The sequence below is a fragment of the Nyctereutes procyonoides genome, unplaced genomic scaffold, assembly GCF_905146905.1.
Source record: "Nyctereutes procyonoides isolate TBG_1078 unplaced genomic scaffold, NYPRO_anot_genome, whole genome shotgun sequence".
Classification (NCBI taxonomy): Eukaryota; Metazoa; Chordata; class Mammalia; order Carnivora; family Canidae; genus Nyctereutes; species Nyctereutes procyonoides.
In genome coordinates this window covers 42,106,559-42,126,137 of record NW_026575146.1, presented here as the reverse complement: position 1 = coordinate 42,126,137, position 19,579 = coordinate 42,106,559, and the positions used below count along the sequence as shown (strand labels likewise).

Here is a 19,579-nt window from a genome sequence, read left to right as displayed (position 1 = left end):
TAAATAAAATCTTTGAAAAAAAAGAAAGAAATCCTCCACAAAATACTAGTAAATCAAATCCAGCAATATGCAGAGAACCAACAGGCTAAGTCAACATTTGAAAATTAATGTAATTCACTTTATCAACAGACAAAAGAAGGAAAACCAAACAATCATATTATCAGTCAACAGTAAAAAAGCATGTGACAACATTCATTCATGACAAAAGTCTCAACAAATTAGGAATAAAAAGGAAATACCTAGACCTGCTAATGTGCATCTAAGAAATATGTGCAGTTAACATCATAATTAATGGTGAATGCTTTCCCACTAAGATAAGGAACAAACCAAGAATATCTCACACACACTCCCCCCACCCAATCACCACCACCACTCTGCTCAACATGGTATTCAAAGTCCCAGTCAATCCAACAAGGCAGTAAAAGAAAGGCACAGATACTGGAAAAGAAAAGGAAGGAAAAAAGAAAAAAAAGAAACTTATCAGTCACTAGCAATGTATGAATCTTATCTGTATTCCACTTCAAAACTTAATCTTTTTAAACAAATGAGAAACAAGCCAAACTGAGTGAAAATATCTGCAAAAAAGCCACGTCTATCTGATAAAGGACTATTATCCAAAATATATGAAAAACTAAAACTCAACAGTTTAACAACCAGGTAAGCTGATTTTAAAGATAGGCAAAAGACTTTAACACCTCACCAAAAATGATATACAAAATGCAAACAAGCACATGAAAAGATGCTCCACATATGTCATTAGGGAACTAAAAAATAAAACTTGGAAACTGCACTACACTCTTACTAGACAGAATGACCAAATCCAAAATACAACACTAGATGCCAGCAAGGATATGGAACAGGAACTCTTATTCATTGCTGATGAGATACCATTTGGTACACTCTGGAAGACAGTTTGGCAGTTTCTTGTAAAGCTAAACATACTCTTACCAATTGAACCAGCAATCACACTCCTTGGTATTTACCCCAAAAAGTTAAAAACTTAGGTCCAGGGGATCCCCGGGGTGGCTCAGCGGTTCAGCACCTGCCTTCAGCCTAGGGTATGATCCTGGAGTCCCAGGATCGAGTCCCATGTCGGGCTCCCTGCATGAAGCCTACTTACTTCTCCCTCTGCCTGTGTCTCTACCTCTCTCTGTGTGTCTCTCATGAATAAATAAAATCTTAAAAAAAAAAAAAAAAGAAAAAAAAACTTAGGTCCACACAAAAGGAGAAAATCAGAAGCTAAGTAATATTAACAAATGATAAAAGCTGCAAACTTATGTACACACAAAAATCTGCACACACATGTTTATAGCAGTTTTACTCATTACTATCAAAATTCAGAAGCAACCAAGATATTCTTCAATAGGTGAATGAATAAACTGTGGTACATCCAGACCACAGAATATTATTCAGTGCTAAAAACATTATATGAAACCATATGTATGTATGTATGTGTATATATAGGAAAGGATAATGAATAGGCAGAGTACATGTCATTAAACATTTGTCAAAACCCAGAATAGGGACACCTGGGTGGTTCAGCGGTTAAGCGCCTTTGGTCAGAGCGTGATCCAGGGAGTCCTGCCTGGGGCAGGAGCCAGGGGCTCTCTCTTCCTGTGTCTCTGTCTCTCTCATGAATAAATAAAATCTTAAAAAAAAAAAAGCCCACAGAATATAAAAACATCAAGAATGAATCTTAAACTATGGAGGAGCCTGGATAGCTCAGTCTGTGGGTGTTTGACTTCAGCTCAGATCATTGAGATCAAGCCCCATATCAGGCTCCCTGTTCAGCAGAGTTGGCTTGTCCCTCTCCCTAGGGCTCTACCCCTGCTGGTGTGGTCTCTAAAATAAGAAAAAAAAAAAAATCTTAAAAAAAAAATGTAGAAGAGTGAATCTTAAAGTATGGACTTTAGGTGATGCCCATCAATTTTAAGAAACGTACAACTACAGAGTGGGATGTTGATGCTTTGGGAGGTGGGGGGATGTGGAGCAGGGGGTATGGACACTGTACGTTCCATTCAATTTGCTGTGAGTATAAAACTACTCTAAAAAAATACAAGTCTTTTTTGAAAACGATTAAAAATATATAATTATTCTATCATTATGCTAAAAACTCATTTTGAGATAGCAAGGAAATCCTGAACTGATGAAATTAAGGGATTATTCACTACAAAGGCAGAATAATGTATCGATTTTTAAAAAGGTCCTTAAAAAAAAATTTATTTTTCTCCCTCTGCCTGTGTCTCTGCCTCTCTCTCTCTATCTCTGTCTCTCATGAATAAGTAAATAAAATCTTTAAAATAAAAAAAGGACTTTTTTTTAGGACCTTTTTTTATTTTAAATATTTTATTTACTTATTTGACAGAGAATGTGAGAAAGCACAAGCAGGGGGAGCAGCAGAGAGAGAGGCAGAAGCAGGTTCCTGGCAAGCAGGGAGCCCAATGCAGGACTCAATCCCAGCACCCTGGGTTCATGATGTGAGCCAAAGGCAGACACATAACCGACCAAGCCACCCAGATGCCCCAGAAGGTCCTCATTTTTTTTAAAGACACATCCTGAAATATTAAAGGATGAAATGATATAATGCATGAGAGATGCATCAAAATAATGAGGAAGGGATCCCTGGGTGGCGCAGCGGTTTGGCGCCTGCCTTTGGCCCAGGGCGCAATCCTGGAGACCCAGGATCGAATCCCACATTGGGCTCCGGTGCATGGAGCCTGCTTCTCCCTCTGCCTATGTCTCTACGCCTCTCTCTCTCTCTCTCTCTCTCTCTCTCTCTCTGTCTGTGACTATCATAAATAAATAAAAATAAATAAATAAATAAAAATAAATAAAAATAAAAAAAAATAATGAGGAAAGGTAGGGTGCCTGGGCAGCTCAGTTAGGTGTCTGCCTTCAGTTCAGGTCATGATCCCACGTTCTGGGATTGAGCCCCACACGGAGCCTGCTTTTCCCTTTCCCATGTTTATGCTCTTTCTGTTGAATAAATAAATAAAATCTTAAAAAAAAAAATGATGGGGAAGGTGCCTTAAGGGAAAGTATACTTGAAACAAGGATGGCTTTAAGATTAGCTGTCAAAGGTGGGTACAGGATTCCTGAGGGTTTAACTAATATCTATTCCCCATATACTTGAAATCACCCATAAAAAAAAAAAATTTAGAAGAGGGAAGAATAACTGGCTGGCCTAAAATTTTACATACAGTAAAAAAAAATTCCTCAAAGTGAACATTTTCAGACATACAAAAACTAAAATATTACCTGGCATATACAGACTATAGGAAATGTTAATGTATTCCTCAGACAAAAGAAAAAAACCCTAAAAGAAGGAATAAAAAGTGGAATATATACATGGGTAAATCAAAATAAAATTTTGATAAAGCATTAATAATAATGCCTTGTGTTATTATGAAAGAACGTCTAGTCCAGAGGCAGGTGGGAGTTTAACTGTTCCAGTTAACTAGTCCTTTAGTTTAAGGACTAAATAGGAAGAAGTACAAGTACTTATTTAGTCATTTTACAAATTAAGATGCATATGGTAATCTCTAGTACTAAAAAAAAATAGTAAAAACAGAAACATCCACCAACTTAATAGTAAAAAACAGAATACATCCACCAACCTAACAGAAAAGAATAAACAGGAAAAATAAATAATAATATAATGGATAAATGTAAACCAAATTTAGCAGCAATTACATAATAGACTATATATTAAAAAGACAAGGACTACCAAACTGGATTTAAAAACTCAACTTCGGGATCCCTGGGTGGCGCAGCAGTTTAGCGCCTGCCTTTGGCCCAGGGCGCGATCCTGGAGACCCAGGGTCGAATCCCACATCGGGCTCCCGGTGCATGGAGCCTGCTTCTCCCTCTGCCTATGTCTCTGACCCTCTCTCTCTCTCTGTGACTATCATAAATAAAAAAAAAAAAATTATTTAAAAAAAAATAAAATAAAAAAATAAATAAAAACTCAACTTCATGCTGCTTAAAAATGGTATTCCTAAACTGCAAAGAAAAAGAAAGATTGAAAAAAAAAAAAGATGGGTATAACCAAAGTGAGTGAGGTTATTCTAAACAACAAAACAGACTTTAATACAAAAGCAACAAGACATTTCAACATTCTGAAGTGTTAAATTTGCAAACCAAAACTTTATATGTATACATATATAAGACAGCTTCAAAGTACATAAAACCTAACATAACCACAATGAAAAACACACAAATCCAAAAGTACAGTAAGATTTGAGCACATTTACCTCAGTACCTGATAGAATAAAATAGGAAAAAGAAAAAAAGGTAAGGATATAAAAGATTTGAACATAATTAAATAATGTCTTAACTGGAATGTATAGAAAACTGCATCCAACAACTACAGAATAAGCATTCTAAGTACATTTATAAAACTAGACCATATGCTGTGCCATAAAGCAAGTCAGCATATTTTAAGTTAAAATCTTACCAAGCATGTACTATGACCACATGGAAATTAAACATTGCCATGCAATTAAACAGTCCCCAAAATAGAAATCAATAAAATTCTATACAACTGGAAAAGATTTCCTAAGCGGGACACAAAAGGATGTAAGCATTTGGGGAAAAAAAAAGGGGGGGGGACAATAGGGACGCCTGGGTGGCTCAGTCAGTTAAGCATCTGCCTTTGGTCAGGTCCTCTAATCAGGACCCACAGCTGCTCTCTACTCAGCAGGGAGTCTCCCCCCCCCACCCCCCCCCACACACACTCATGAGGCACAATAAACTGAACTATCATTAACAGAGATAAGCAACAGAGAAAACATCTAAAATATCAACAACCAAGAGGGCTTGAATCCAGGTTTTATACAGGATATGCACAATCACCAAGACAAAACCCAATTAAAAAACAGTTCAAGAGACTAAAACAGGAACTTCACAAAATAAAAGCTAAATGGCTAACACAAAGGAAAATGTGCTTTTTTTCCTAATTATCAATTAGGTAATTTTCAAATCAAAACCAGTGATATGGGACGTCTGGATGGCTGGGCAGTTGGGCGCCGCCCTTTGGTTCAGGTCAAGATCCCGGGATCCAAGATCAAATCCCACATGGGGCTCCCTGCAGGGAGCCTGCTTCTCCCTCTGCCTCTTTCAGTCTGTGTCTCTCATGGATAAATAAATAAATCTTTAAAAAAAAAAAAAACAATGATACATTCAACCTAAAAGACTAGTACAGAAAGTTGTAGATGATGTGGAACAACTGGAATCCACATACATTACAGGTAGCAGTATAAATTGTTGTATTTTGGAAAAATATTGAGGCAGAAGTTGAACCGATGCTTACCCAACAATTCCACTTACAAGATTTTATCTAACAAATTACGGATCCATAGGTACACCAAAAGATATGTTCAAGGAAGTTCAAACCAGTATTCTTTGTTATTAGCCAAAAACTTTAAATAACCCAACTGTTCTTTAGAAGAAGAAATTGTGTTATATTTACTAAGATATTAGTAATGACAATGACAACACACTATGACAACAAACTATATGACAAACACAATGACAACAAACTATACTCACGTATCATCATGGATCCCTCAGTGGAGAACAAAAGCCAATCACTAACGAAGATAAACTGTGATTTGACTTATATAAAGTTTTTTTTTTTTTTTAAAGGAGGTAGGAGGGGGCAAAATCCATATTGTGAAAAGTAATAGTAGTTACCTTTGGGAGAAGGTGGTAATTTTAAGGGATCATAAGGTGACTTCTGAGGAATTGGACCTTTGTGCTTAATACATGAAACCATACATTCATGATGAGTGCATTCTTCTGTACTATAAACTTCAATTAAAAATATGTTTAAAAGTTGACTGTAGGGACACCTGGGTGGCTCAGTGCTTGAGTGTCTGTCTGCCTTTGGCTCAGGGCATGATCCCAGAGTCCCAGGATTGAGTCCCACATCGGGCTTCCTGCATGGAGCCTGCTTCTCTCTCTCTCTGCCTGCCCCCCTCTCTCCCTCTCTCTCTCTCTCTCTCTCCCTCTCTATATATATATATATATATATATATATATATATATATATATCATGAATAAAAATCTTTAAATAAAAAAATAGAAGTTAACTGTAGAGATACCTGGGTGGCTCAGTGGTTGAGCAGACATCTGTCTCCGGCTTAGGGCATGATCCCGGGGTCCTAGGATCAAGTCTTACATCGGGCTCCCCACCGGGAGTCATCTTCTCCTTCCGCCTGTGGGTCGCGCCCCCCCCCGCCCCGTGTGTCTCTCATGAATAAATAAAATAAAAAATAGTCGATTGTAAATGCCCGCTACGTAAGAAACAACAGGAAAGCAAAACACAGGAGACCAACTTTCCTGGGCATTCCAATTTCAAGTGTCTCACCTAGCCAGAAAGCTAACATAGACCTTGCCTTTGGCAGCTCATCTGAAAGGAACTGACGATGAAGATGCTCTAATTTTAGGTAGCGGACCAGAGTAGATACCAGACCTGGAAATCACAACAGAGATGATCACTCAAGAATAAGAGATGATCACCTGTGAGCACTATATCTGACAAAGACAGTTAAGACAGGCTGTACAAAACAGCCATAACCTCAAAAGCTTATAGAACAGCTATGAAAAGTTTAGTTGAGCACTTAGTAATACTGAAGGGCTGGAGTCCTCCTAATATCAGTATCTTAAGGATAATCGGGACTTTCTGGACAGACTATAGGCTGATCAATGATGCCCCAAAGCAAGAGAGTAAAATCCCATGGCACAGTTCATAAAGCATTTAAACGAATCATTTTTTGATTAAGCAGCTACACTGCTCCTGGCACCATATACTATCTCATTCAATCCTCACAACAAAACCTCAAAAAACTAAACCAGTCCTGACCCATTACAAAAAAAAAAAAAAAGCAACTCTTTTTTTAAAGATTTTATTTATTTATTCACGAGAGACCTAGAGAGAGAGGCAGAGACATAGAGGGAGAAGCAGGCTCCACGCAGGGAGCCAGATGGGGGACTCCATCCCGGGAATCCAGGATCACGCCTTGAGCCAAAGGCAGACGTGCCTAACACTGAGCCACCCAGGCGTCCCCAAATCACTTTCTCTTACAGAATTTCCAGCGCTGTTCAAAATTAGTATCAATAAATATAGGATTCTCCAATCTCATGGAACTCCCGGTTTTCGGGGGCACCTAAAGCAATTCAATATGAGTTCACAGCACTTCATAGTGCAAGTTGGAAAGCATTATGTTAGAGATGGTGATAGAGTTCAACTATATGTCTAGTACTATACAAAGGGAAAATGTATAATCTGACTACCAATTCTAACTCAGTTCTTATAAATTTTAAGTTTCAAACCAATGTCAAAATACTTAGATATTAGAACCACTCCCCAAATAGAAGACTAATTTTTTTTAAGATTCTATTTATTCATGAGAGAGAGAGAGAGAGAGAGGCAGAGACACAGGCAGAGGGAGAAGCATGCTCCATGCAGGAAGCCTGATGTGGGACTCAGTCCCAGGACTCTGGGATCATGCCCTGATCAGAAAGCAGATGCTCAACTGCTGAGCCACCCAGGCATCCCAATAGAAGACTAATTGGATTCTGAATAAATGATCCAAAGCTTTGAACAAACTAGCAAAAACCAAGGGATTCAGCTGCCCGCTACTCCATAAACCTTACTTTTATAATTGTATCATCTCAAATATCTAAGATATGCTTTTCCAAATATGCATTATTTTAGAAAACTTTAACCCAAATATGATCAATGTAAACAATGTTGTTTTCATTTTTTTAAAAAAGATTTTATCTATTTGTGAGTGTGAGAGAGAGAATGAATGGGGGGAGGGGGCAGGGGGAGAAGCTGACTCCCTGCAGAGCAGGGAGCCCAATGCTGAACTTGATCCCAGGCCCCTGGTATCATGACCAGGACAGAGGGCAGACACCTAACCAACTGAGCAACCCAGGGGCCCCAATATTACACTTTTACAGAATAGCCGAAACTACATACTTCAGATTTTCCTTAAACTCCTAAACACTATTTAGGTAGAGGGAAATAGTTTCAGCTTATAGTGGCTTCAAACTTTCCAAAAATTTTCTAACATTTGAACTTTACTTCCATGTCTGTTTTATTTACTACAATTTTGTTGAACACAAGAGGAAATCAGAGGCTAAGTAGTACTGACAGAAAAAAAAAGAAAAACAATTAGCAACCTTGAAAACTATCAAAGCTGTTTTATATAAAAGCAGTCCACAGATACTATTTCTCCTATTTCTCTGCAGAAACATAAAACTTATATAACAAATTATATAAAATGTTTTCATCTACCTAGGGAAGAATCTTAACCAGAAGGGAAAGATTTTTACTAATTTACTTATTTCTAGACTATCTAGATATTTTTGTCCTAAGGCTTACATTGCCACCACTAATCCAAAATGAAAAATACATGCTAGAATGGGCCTCTACGGGTCCATATTTTCCTATAAATGTATGTTTCCTACTCTGCTCTTGCACTGACAACCTACAGTAATAAACAATGGGCCAAACAGCTGAAAACTTAGGAGTACTACATGTTTTCCCAATAACCAGAAGAATCAAAATTCTAACGTACTTCAGATAAGTAATTTAAGCCAACGGTTTGAAATCAACCCAGTATGTACAAAACAAATGTCACTAGCCTCTTCTCTCAACCTCACCCAAAGTCAGGTGTTTCACATCAGCTAATTTATGTTTACCTGGGTGTGATCAGAACGCAAGTTTTTGAGAATGCTGAGTTACTGCTGCATATATCTACTGCTGTTCTGCAATACAGTGACACTATTCCAAACTCTCAAGGTGTCCAGTATCTGCTTTTTTCGCCAGACTGTCAGCTCTTATCTTGACAGCATACCTCCCCCGCCCCTCTAAATTTACTATTTTTAATCAGGGAAGAAGAGGCAAGTAAGCAATTAAGAATTAGAAAACCAAATAAAATAGAATGCTGAGATAATTTGAAATGCTCTCCTGACATGAAAACGTATGATCTAGTATATCAGCTTTTATGATACCAATCTCAGTGGTTCAGGGCCCACTTCACTTATTTCCTGTTCTTGATTGATTAGGGGAAGAAAGACACACCAGGTGAGGAGAGCAAACAAAAATGTTTAAGAAAAAAATGTTTTTGAAACATTTAGATTTTAATTCAAATCTTGGTTTTGTTACTTTCAAGCTGTGACCTTGAGGATGTTACTTAAGTGTCTCTGCCCCTAAAATGGAGGTATTTATTCTGTAGGGCAGATGGGAGAATAGAGAGAGGTATGGAAAATGCCTGGGGGGCAGAATACTCACACACTCAGATATTCAAGCCTAATTATGTAAAGATAAACTCTGAATCGTAACCACGTTTTAAAATTAAGTTAATCTGATTTTTAGATTACCTAAAACAAACACTGTCATCCTTTGCAAATATCCCACAATCCAAACTTGCCTTTAGTCATCTCTCCGCTATTAAGTATCCTCAAAAAAATATTTTTGTGACCTTTAAAAAAAAGTTCTGATTAAAACATACATATTAATTGAATTTCTTGCAGAACCACACATTAATAGCATTAGCAAGAACTCTAAACAGTTGTCAGAATAATATACTTCAAATATTTGCTATTTTAGTATTTTAAGTTACAAGTCTTTTTTTTTTTTAAGATTTTTATTTATTTAATTCATGAGAGACACAGAGACACACAGAGAGAGAGAGGCAGAGACACAAGCAGAGGGAGAAGCAGGCTCCATGCAGGGAGCCCAATGTGGGACTTCAGGATCATACCCTGGGCTGAAGGCGGTGCTAAACCACAGAGCCACCCGGGCGTCCCCAAGTTACAAGTCTTTTAGTCAGTTCCTCATTCCATATTCCTAATACCTCTAAAGAAAAAATCCATATTCAATAAATCATCCTATGTAGTATTTCACCCAGTTATCACTCTCCAAACACCTATGTCCAAGTAACATTAATTAGTACTCTCATTAAAAAACATTGCATAAATCTAACACAAAGATATCGAATATGAGCCGTAACTAGAGACATGAGCAGCTATATGGGAAAAGCACTCTCTTTTCTTATAAAGTTGAACATTCAGCCATAAATGTTATAGTGCATTAGCTATAAAACATACTATTTTTAAAGTTTCTATGATCTAAATCTGACAAAGAATAGCAAACTAAATGTTTCATTATTCACATGCTATATACTATTAGAGCTTCCTTCTACTGCAAAAAATTAAGACTCAACTCACTGTCAAATAAAAGGGTGCAAGAGGAAAGAAACCAATACAAATAGAGCATAGAAACCCTAAGCCAAATACTTTACACATATTATCTCATGAAAGCCCCCATACAATCTTGTGAATGAAGTATTATATTGCATTTTAAAAATGCTACCAGTGAGGTTCAAAGGAGTAAAAGCATCTTGCTCAAAAATCTCTCCAATTCCAATGTTCACATTGTCTCAAAAATGCAGACATTTCAATATACTTAAATTAATTTGCCAATAAACACTTTCCCCCTTTCTTAAAATCCTAACAAAAATTTTATGAATAATAAATAAGTGTGGAATAAGTTAGTTCCACACATGCCAATATGGAAAGACCACAACACAAATAAACAAGTGAAAAGAGAGTAAAGAAAAATGAGGCTAATGATCCATCTGCTTAACAAAAATAAATAGAAAATTATATATGGGTATAGAGATAAGTGCTTTTCTGAACAGAATCCACTGAAAGAGTTTTAAAGGTTGTTTTGGGTTTGTTTGTTTGTTTTGGGGGGTTTGTTTTCCCAAAAACCATTACACCCAAGTCTCAAGTCTAGAAACCTGTAGCAGCTGCTTAACCAGTAATAAGTAAACTAAGCAGTCTATGTTGTCTTATCAGTAAGAAATCAAACCAGGTCATAATGGCATAAATTTACCTGGAAAGACCAAAGTTCAGATTTTCTGGGGTAATGAAAACATTTTGCAAAATACCGGCACACACACACACACACACACACATATATACACTTTATCATACATATAATGAATAGAATGTTTTGTATGCTAACCCAAAACTTTTTGCATCAAACAGATTTACAGATGTTATCAACTTAAGTCTCCAATCCTAATGAAATGTTCTTTTTTAAATAGAAGCCGCTCTTACAGAAAAACAGAAATGCCATTAGACACTTCAACTAAAAATAAGCATCACATTTTTCTAAGTAAATCACAATTAAAAATATCTCCAAATAAGTACAAAGTATTGCAAATAAAACTTTAAGACATTATTTGTTCACTCAATAAAAACATGCATTACACAGTATGTGCCAAGCACTACGGGATTAGGAGGTAAGCAAAACAGCCCCTACCGCCTGCAAATTCAGTATGAAATGGGAAGGATAAAGCCCATATATATTAATCACAAAATGGTATCACATATTATAATTGTTGAACTCATTTAGTGAGTCCAAACTCTGATCACTCTAACATTTAATTGTAATCACTGTATTATACACCTGAAGTTAATATTACACTGTATGTTAACTAAAATTTAAATAAAAACTTTTAAAAATATAAATAAATAAACTTTAGAAAAGTCAAGGCAACCTGGAGTAGTGGTTAGATTTGAATCTAACCACCACCTCCAAAGTTAGTCACTGAATTTGAATCTAGGCTCCACTATTTAATGGGTATCTGAATTTTTTTTTTTAAGATTTTAATTATTTATTCGAGAGAGACATGGAGAGAGAGGCAGAGATACAGGCAGAGAGAGAAGCAGGCTCCCTGCAGGAAACCCGTTGTGGTTGGACAGTGATAACCCAAGGGGACAGCAATTTAAGGCAAGCTTTGATGAGGGCAAGAAGCCATGAGATCATGTATATATTGCACCCAATGAAGGCTCAATAACAGGCAATTATTATTAAATACATGTTATTGTACATAATGGGTCTAAATTCACTTGTAAACAAATATTTACTGAACCCAAACTATGTGTTATGCTTTGGTAATCAATGGTGAACAATCAAAGACCATCTCTAGCAGAAGAAATAAGCTTAATCAAACACCACATAAATATTGAATTTAAATTGTGACGAATTATGACCAAAAAACAGTGCTGTGAGAAAATACAGCAGGAAATCCCAGTCTAGACAATCAGGGATATGAGCAAGTGACCCTCACACTGAGATTTAAGGTAGGAGTGGGAACAGGCAGAGTAGGAGGCTTTACAGGTAGCAAGAACATAGTCCTGAGGCAGGAAAAAAAATTAACAGATCAAGGAACTAAACAGTCAATGTGGCAAGAGCAAGTAACTGAGGAGGAAAGAACACATCAGAATGGAGAGGTAGGCAGGAACTATATAGCACATAGGGGGCCCCATGGCTGAGTTATTTAAGTCTAAGATCAGTGCAGAACTATTGGTAGTTAAATAGAGGATAACATCTGATTAAAATTTCACAGAGACTGACCCAGGAATGTATGTTAGAGGGAAGGCAGTGAGGTGGGAGACTCATCAGCAAGCTACTATGGTTTCTAGGCAAGAGGCAATGGCAATTTAGTGGAATCTGGAGTCAATCCACCATCTTACAAGTACCTACTTAATGTATTAAATATTCAGAGCAATTTTTGGTCTTTAGGACATCACTCTCACAAATCTGAAACCCAAGCTTTTGTTTATGTACATTGTATCTACTGATATTTGCTTTATTAAAAACTAAAACTGAGGCATCTTTAAAAACATTCATTTAAAAATAACAATAAACCTGGGACGCTTGGGTGGCCCAGCAGTTAAGCATCTGCCTTCGGCTTAGGGCGTGATCCTGAAGGCCAGGGATCGAGTCCCATCATTGGGCTCCCTGTGTGGAGCCCGCTTCTCCCTCTGTTTACGTCTCTGCCTCTCTCAAAAATAAATAAATAAAATCTTTAAAAAAGAAATAAATAAAAAATAACAGTAAACTCATTACATATAATATAAATAACATTCTTATGAAAAGTAACTATATTTCTCCAGTGTGAAGAGTAGCACTGTTTTAAATTTTTGCTAATCACTTTAGTTTCATAAAGAAGACTGTTGTAATATCCCATCACATCTTACAGCTTCCGAGAAAGTGTGCTGCTGATTTTTTGAAGAATTAGAGTGAAAAATACAATAGAATTATTGTGAAAATAGTTTTGATCTCGTGGCCCTCCTAGAAAGGGCTTGAGGACTCCCAGACCACACTGAGTCATGTAATCACAATGAGATGCACTACACAGTAACTAGGATGGGCAATAATCAAAGACAGACAATAACAAGTGTTCCGGGGAATGTAGAGTAATTAGAATCCTCATGCACTCCTGGTGGGAATATAAAATGGTGTAGTCACTTTGGAAAATAGTTTGGCAGTTCCTCAAAAAGTTAAACATAGACTACCACATGACCTACCATTTCCATTCATAGGTACACACTCAAGAAATACAAAGACATGTCTATACAAAAACTTTTGGGTTGTTCACAGAGACGTTATTCAGGCTGGTCGAAAAGAAACAACCCAAATGATTAACAACCCCTTAGCTGATGAATAAAGAATAAAATGCGATATATTCCCCTACAATGGAATACTATTCGGCAATAAAAAGGAAGAACTGATCCATGCTACAACAACACAGATGAACCTTGAAAACATTAACTGAAAGAAGCCAGTCACAGGTTTTCAAAATCTGTAAGTTATGCTTTCAGCATATTTCAAATCAATCCAACCACATTTTAAGTATTCAATAGTCAGATGTGGCTGGTAGTACCAAAGTGGACAGTACAGTTCTACACTCATCATAAAGTATAACGTTACATGATGTTTGTGGTAATGATCCTGAAACACAGCAATTTCCCTTAACAAGAAAAGGCTCAAATCTATGCAATACAATACTTGTTATGTCTAAGTATATGAATATTCTAAAAGTTTCAAATGATAAAAATGTTTTCTAAGACTAGAATGTATGTTGCCTGAATATTTCAGAGAACTAGATTTCAAAATCTTTTACTATAACCTAGAGCACTACAAAATCCCGGAACAAGCTAATTAGACACGTTACCTGGAAGCTCCCTTCTGCTCTCTGCACTAATTTTAATGAATGAATGACAACAGAAAGCACTTTTCAGAATAAAAATTCAAATGTCATCAGAATAAGTTGCTTCGGAAAAGCTTTAATTTAACCAATTTACTTTGGTTACAGAAAAGTAAAATTAAAACTCCCACAGGCTTTAAAATTCTAATGTCACTCTCACACACACAATATATATATAAATCCTAACAGTACCTCATAAAATAAATGTACTTTTCTATTTATAAAATATTGACTCTTTCCAATCTTTTACAATAAAATGCTGAAAGCAGGCAGGAAGGTGGAGACCTGAATTAGCAATCCTAGAAAGAAGATCTAAGGGCTTCAAAAGCTAATATACCTAGCAGAGCTAAAATGAAAGACTGACACTATCAAATGCCAGCAGGGATGTGGAGCAACAGGAACTCCCAAGAACCTTTGGTGGAACCTTTGGTGGAATACTGAATAGTATTCCATTGTAGAGGAATATATCACATTTTATTCTTTATTCATCAGCTAAGGGGTTGTTAATCATCTGGGCTATTTCTTTTCGACCAGCCTTTAAAAAGAGCGATAGAAGCTCTTTTTAAAAAGACAGTTTCTCATAACTAAGCCTTCAACTACGCTATCACCCAGTCATTCCACTTCTAAGAATTTTAACAGGAAAAACTCCCTCTGTCCAACAAAAAAAGTTTGTATGTTCTCAGCAACCAACTGAGCAACCAACATGTGGCCCTCAACAGAATGCATTAATTAATGGCATATTCACACAGTGGAAAACACAGCAATAAACAGGAATTACTGGCATATACAAGAATGCATCTCAAAAACAGAATATATACTATATAATCCCATTTATGTGAAGTTCTAGAACAGGCAAAAACTAATGGTGAAAAAAATCAAAACAGTGGTGTATGGAGGGGAGTGACTGAACTGTAAAGTTCTACATCTTGATAAAACTTTGGATGATACAGGTATATTTGTTGAAATCATTTAATGATACTTGCAACTTACTCTAAAATGCATTCAAAAAGTAAAAGGAAGTAATACATGATTAGTTGTGTGATAAAGCAAATAAAACGTCAATTGTAGATGATGAACTATGAATGTGCACTGTACCATTCTTTCAACTCTGCTAGATGTTAGAAAATGTTAAAATGTTAAGAGAAATTTTTATACAATTGGGGACCCCCCCCCCACACACACACAAAAGGTGATTCAGTAGGTGGTAAAAGTTTCTCAGTTGATGGTACACTCTACTTACTGCTCTACTCTATTCACACCACTATTTCCTGCTCTACTCTACACCACCTTTCAGAACGATTATGTAAACCAATATCCCATTTACAGTTTATGAGAAAACTTACATGTACATTTCACATTGTTGTTTCCTCCAACTGTTCCCATTTTAGATCGTCAGAGATCAATTCAACAACTATGCTAAATATTTTCAACAATAAGCCACAACAAATTTGTTGAATTCTTCAAGATTCTTAATTGAACAGCAAAGTTTGTACACCCGAACCCAATTTTAAGCAGCAAATTATCTGGCAATATTCTCCATTAACTCCAATTTTGTTCTCTTGCATTCGACTGCCACCGCTAATATCTGCAAAACGTGGCTACCATCCCTCTAAAATCAAACAAAAACCTTCCCGATGACTGGCACCTAAGGGATGCTAGATAAACACTAAAAAGAAAACCGCAAGTCATCAATGAAAGTCATCCACCTTTCTTCCTTAAGGCTAGTACTATTAAGATGTGGCTGAAAACGATTTCTACGTCATGGTTAAATTTTTTTTTTTTTTGAAGATTAGAAGGTAGAAAAGATTTCAGCAATCAAAACGCAGAACTAAATGTACACGTGCTCCTCGCCCCAAAATCGACCTTAAGCTGCAAGCAGGTAAAACAATGAGCACGCACCCACCCACCCACCCCTTTTTTTTTTTTTTTTTTTTTTTAAACTCAGGAGACAAAACCGCAGAGGAGGCTACCGCGAACCCTCGCCCAGCCCGGCCTCCACCCCGCCCGGAGCCCGGCGGTGGTCCCTTTCCTTTGTGAGCAGCCGGAGGGAGGCGGCGGGGGGCGGGGGCGGGGGCGGGGGGCGGGGGCGGGGGCTGGCGGTCCGCGGGAGCCGGAGGAGGGCGCGGGGGGGAGCGGCGTCGGCGAGTCCCACGGCAGGCCGCGGCGCCCCGCCACAAGCCTCTGCCTGCGGTGTCCCAAGGAGCACACCCGGCAACTTGGGTGTGATCTGATTCGGGGCGAGACCCGCGAGGCGGGCCGACAGCACCTCGGGGGACGGTCCCCTCCCAAAAGCGTGTCCTCCCGCCGCGGGCGGAGGTCCTGCCGCCACCCCCACCCGGGCCCGAGGCCAGGGCGGCCCTCACCTGCTGCACGGAGCTGTTCTCGGGCACGGCGAACTCCTCCTTCTCCTTCGGGGTCTTCACGGTGACTTTCATGATCTTGGGCTCCGCGGCCGCAGCGGCCGCGGGGGCGCCTGCACCTTCGGCCGCGGCGGCGCCGTCCTGGGAGCTCGGAGGGCCGCCGCTTTCACCACTCTCGGCCATGGCGGCGGCGGCGGTGACTCAGGCGCGCAGGAGGGAGCGGGCGAGCGAGGGGGAGCCAGCAGACGGCAGAGCCGGCCGGCCCGGGCAGCGGAGAACGCGGGGCACGCCGCCTCAGTGACAGCCGGTGCAGGGCCGCCCCGGCAGGCGAGGGGCCGCGGAGCTCGGCGCGGGCTCCGGCGCAGGCCCGGGCTGGGCGCTCGGCAGCCGCCGCGAGTTCAGACGCCGCTCGGTCGCAGCGACATCCGCAGCCGCCGCCGCTCTTCCTCCTCCCCGCCCCTCCCCCCACGTCCCTCGGCCGGCGCCGCGCAGGGCACGCCGGGTAACTCGGCTGGCGGCGTCGCCGAGTCATCCCCGGCCAGCCCCGCTTCCAGCCCCGGCCGCCTTTCTTTCCCTCTCCCGCTCCATGGCCCAGAGGGTAGGCGCAGCCGGAGAGGAGAGCTAAGAGCAAAATGGGGCGGGAGGGATCAGTTCATTTCATTTCACCCCCTTGGCTAAAAAACAAATTAGCGTGTTCTGGGAAGCACGGTAACGGCGCGCGGTGATGACCTCACGCCTAGCGAAATTACTAGAAAGGGGCTCGACCACTGGGCGCCGCGGACGCGGACGCGGACGCGCCTGCGCGCTGTGGTTCGGCAGCGTCCCCCGCCCCCTGCGGACCCCGCGGCGGCCGTGCCCGGCCCCTCCGCGCCGTAGCGCTCGCCTCGCCTTTGCGCGCACCCGGGACCCCGCGGGGAGGGCAGCAGTGGGAGTGCTGGCTGTCGCGGTAACAGCCGTCCGTTTGCCTACTTGTAGCCTTTGAGATGCTTGCTCGTACTGCCCGGTGCGCGGGAGGTGGAAGCTACGTTAATGGAGGAAGGCGCTTCGTCGTAACGAGGGAAGTGGGCCGCAGCCACCCTGCGCGATCCCGCGGACTCGCGGCCCCGCGGCCCCGGCGGCCCGCCCTCGGGTCAGCCGGTTGGGTCTGGCGATCAGGCCACCTCTACTGACAGGCCGCCGCCCCCCGCCCGGACAGCCTGCGCGAGCGCCCCGGATTCTCCGGACGCTGCCCCTCAAAGTACGGGTCAGAAACGGGGGCCCAGGGGCTGCCCCCACACACACACCTGGGGCGCTTGAATGAAGCCGAGGTGTTCGTTTTACATTCTGTCAAGTTATTCCTGCAGTTCAGACTTTAGGTTCAAAAATCCTTTTTAGTAGAGTGTGGGTATAAATAATTTAATTATTCCCCCCCCCCCCCGAGAACTCAGGCTTTGAAATAACGTCATTTGCCTTTAAAGATGACTTGCAAGGAATATAGAACCCAGGACATTAGCTTTATTAATCAGTATTGCGCAAATGGAAACCCAGACAGCCCACAGTGACCCAAATACGCAAAGACACGTTCTGTATTTGTGTTTTTAAACGATCCAGCCCTGTTCTGGCAATAAATACTGTCCCATGAAGACTGCTTTTTAGCAGAACACCTTTGGAATCTGGGTGTTAAAAGAGTCCCGAAAAAACAGACTTCAATATAGACATCGTTTGACATCAGCTAATTTCTGGCAGCATTGTTCAATAAGGTGAACAGGTTACCTTACAAGGCTCCCTGTTGAAGGATACACGCTGCTGACGGATGAAAACTTGCATATGTGAGGTAATCACTACTTCTCAAGGTAGAAAGTTCCACCACTGGAACCAATCATTACCTCTAGCCCTGTTCTTATGAAATCGCTCTGTAATTATTATCTGTGTCTGCTTTAATTTATTAAAAAAAAAAAGCATGTGCACAACTTATGAAATAATACAATTTATCTCTAAGAATATACAATATATATGCCACTTTTTATAAATAATCCTACTAAGGAACCGTTGGCAGTTGGGGTCTAGATAGGGATCAGCAAATTTCCAGGGTAGGCTAGATAGTAAATATGTCAGGCTTTGCAGGGCATACATTCTCTATCTCAAATACTCAGTTCTGCCCTTGTAGCACAAAGCAACCATAGACCACACATACATGAGGAAGCGGCTGCATTCCAAAGCCACTTAGAAAAGAAGCGTTCGCTGGCGCCCGGGTGGCTCAACGGTTTAGCGCCGCCTTCAGCCCAGGGCGTGATCCTGGGGTCCTGGGATCGAGCTCCGCGTTGGGCTTCTTGTCTGGAGCCTGCTTCTCCCTCGGCCTGTGTGTGTGTGTGTGTGTGTGTGTGTGTGTGTGTGTGTGTGTGTGTCTCATGAATAAATAAAATTTAAAGAAGAAAGAAAAGAGGCATGGGATCCAATTTGAATTATGCAGCATAGGATCTGATTGGAACCAAAGGGTCTATGTGTCTACTTGACGAATTTTTTTACTTAATGGTCAGTCTGGAGAAAAATTACAAGAGCGTATCTCATTCATTCTATAAACATTAATTGAGCATGACCAATGTCCAAATATGTTGAGAATACAGGACAAATAAGACACGGTCTCTGCCCCCCAGAAAACCGATGCTAGTTGAGTGGGGAATAGGAAAAGTGAGGGAGAGAGCAAGGACATGCTGGTAAACGTTTAATGACCAATTCTCCAGAAAACAAGCTTTGATTTATAGCATTTGCTAATTTCCTTGATGTAAATATTTGCAAAATGGCCAGTCTCAGTCTACCGACTTGAGGTCAACTTGCTCACAAAATTCCTGAAATTTTACCAGTCAGTTCAGTTCTCACAAACTAATCTGAGCCAAACTTCAAGTATAATGAGAAAAGGTTATTGTTCACATGGTAGAAGGATTCTTCCTTGGCAAAATGAGTCAATTAATTCAGTCAACATGAATTTATTGAGCACATTTTAATACTGTGTCCAAGAACTTACATAGCTTCAACACAAGGTAATATACATGTCATGACAAATAAGTAGTGTAAATAATATGCATTCATCATGTTACTCCCCTACTCAAAATCCATCGTAAGTTCCATGCTGCTTGGAAAATAAAGTCTAAATTTCTTTTTTTA

General features: G+C 40.1%; 1 protein-coding gene across 2 annotated transcripts in view; it reads right to left on the bottom strand.

Moving 5' to 3' along the window:
• The window catches only part of UBQLN1 (ubiquilin 1), a 47,635-nt gene extending 30,741 nt beyond the window's left edge, over window positions 1-16,894 (bottom strand). For both annotated transcript variants that reach the window (XM_055310970.1, XM_055310972.1), the window contains exon 1: window positions 16,442-16,894. In XM_055310970.1, the coding sequence (XP_055166945.1) occupies window positions 16,442-16,621 (180 nt within the window). In that variant the 5' untranslated portion in view covers window positions 16,622-16,894. The remainder of the gene's footprint in view (window positions 1-16,441) is intronic.
• Between the last annotated feature and the right edge of the window lie 2,685 nt (window positions 16,895-19,579).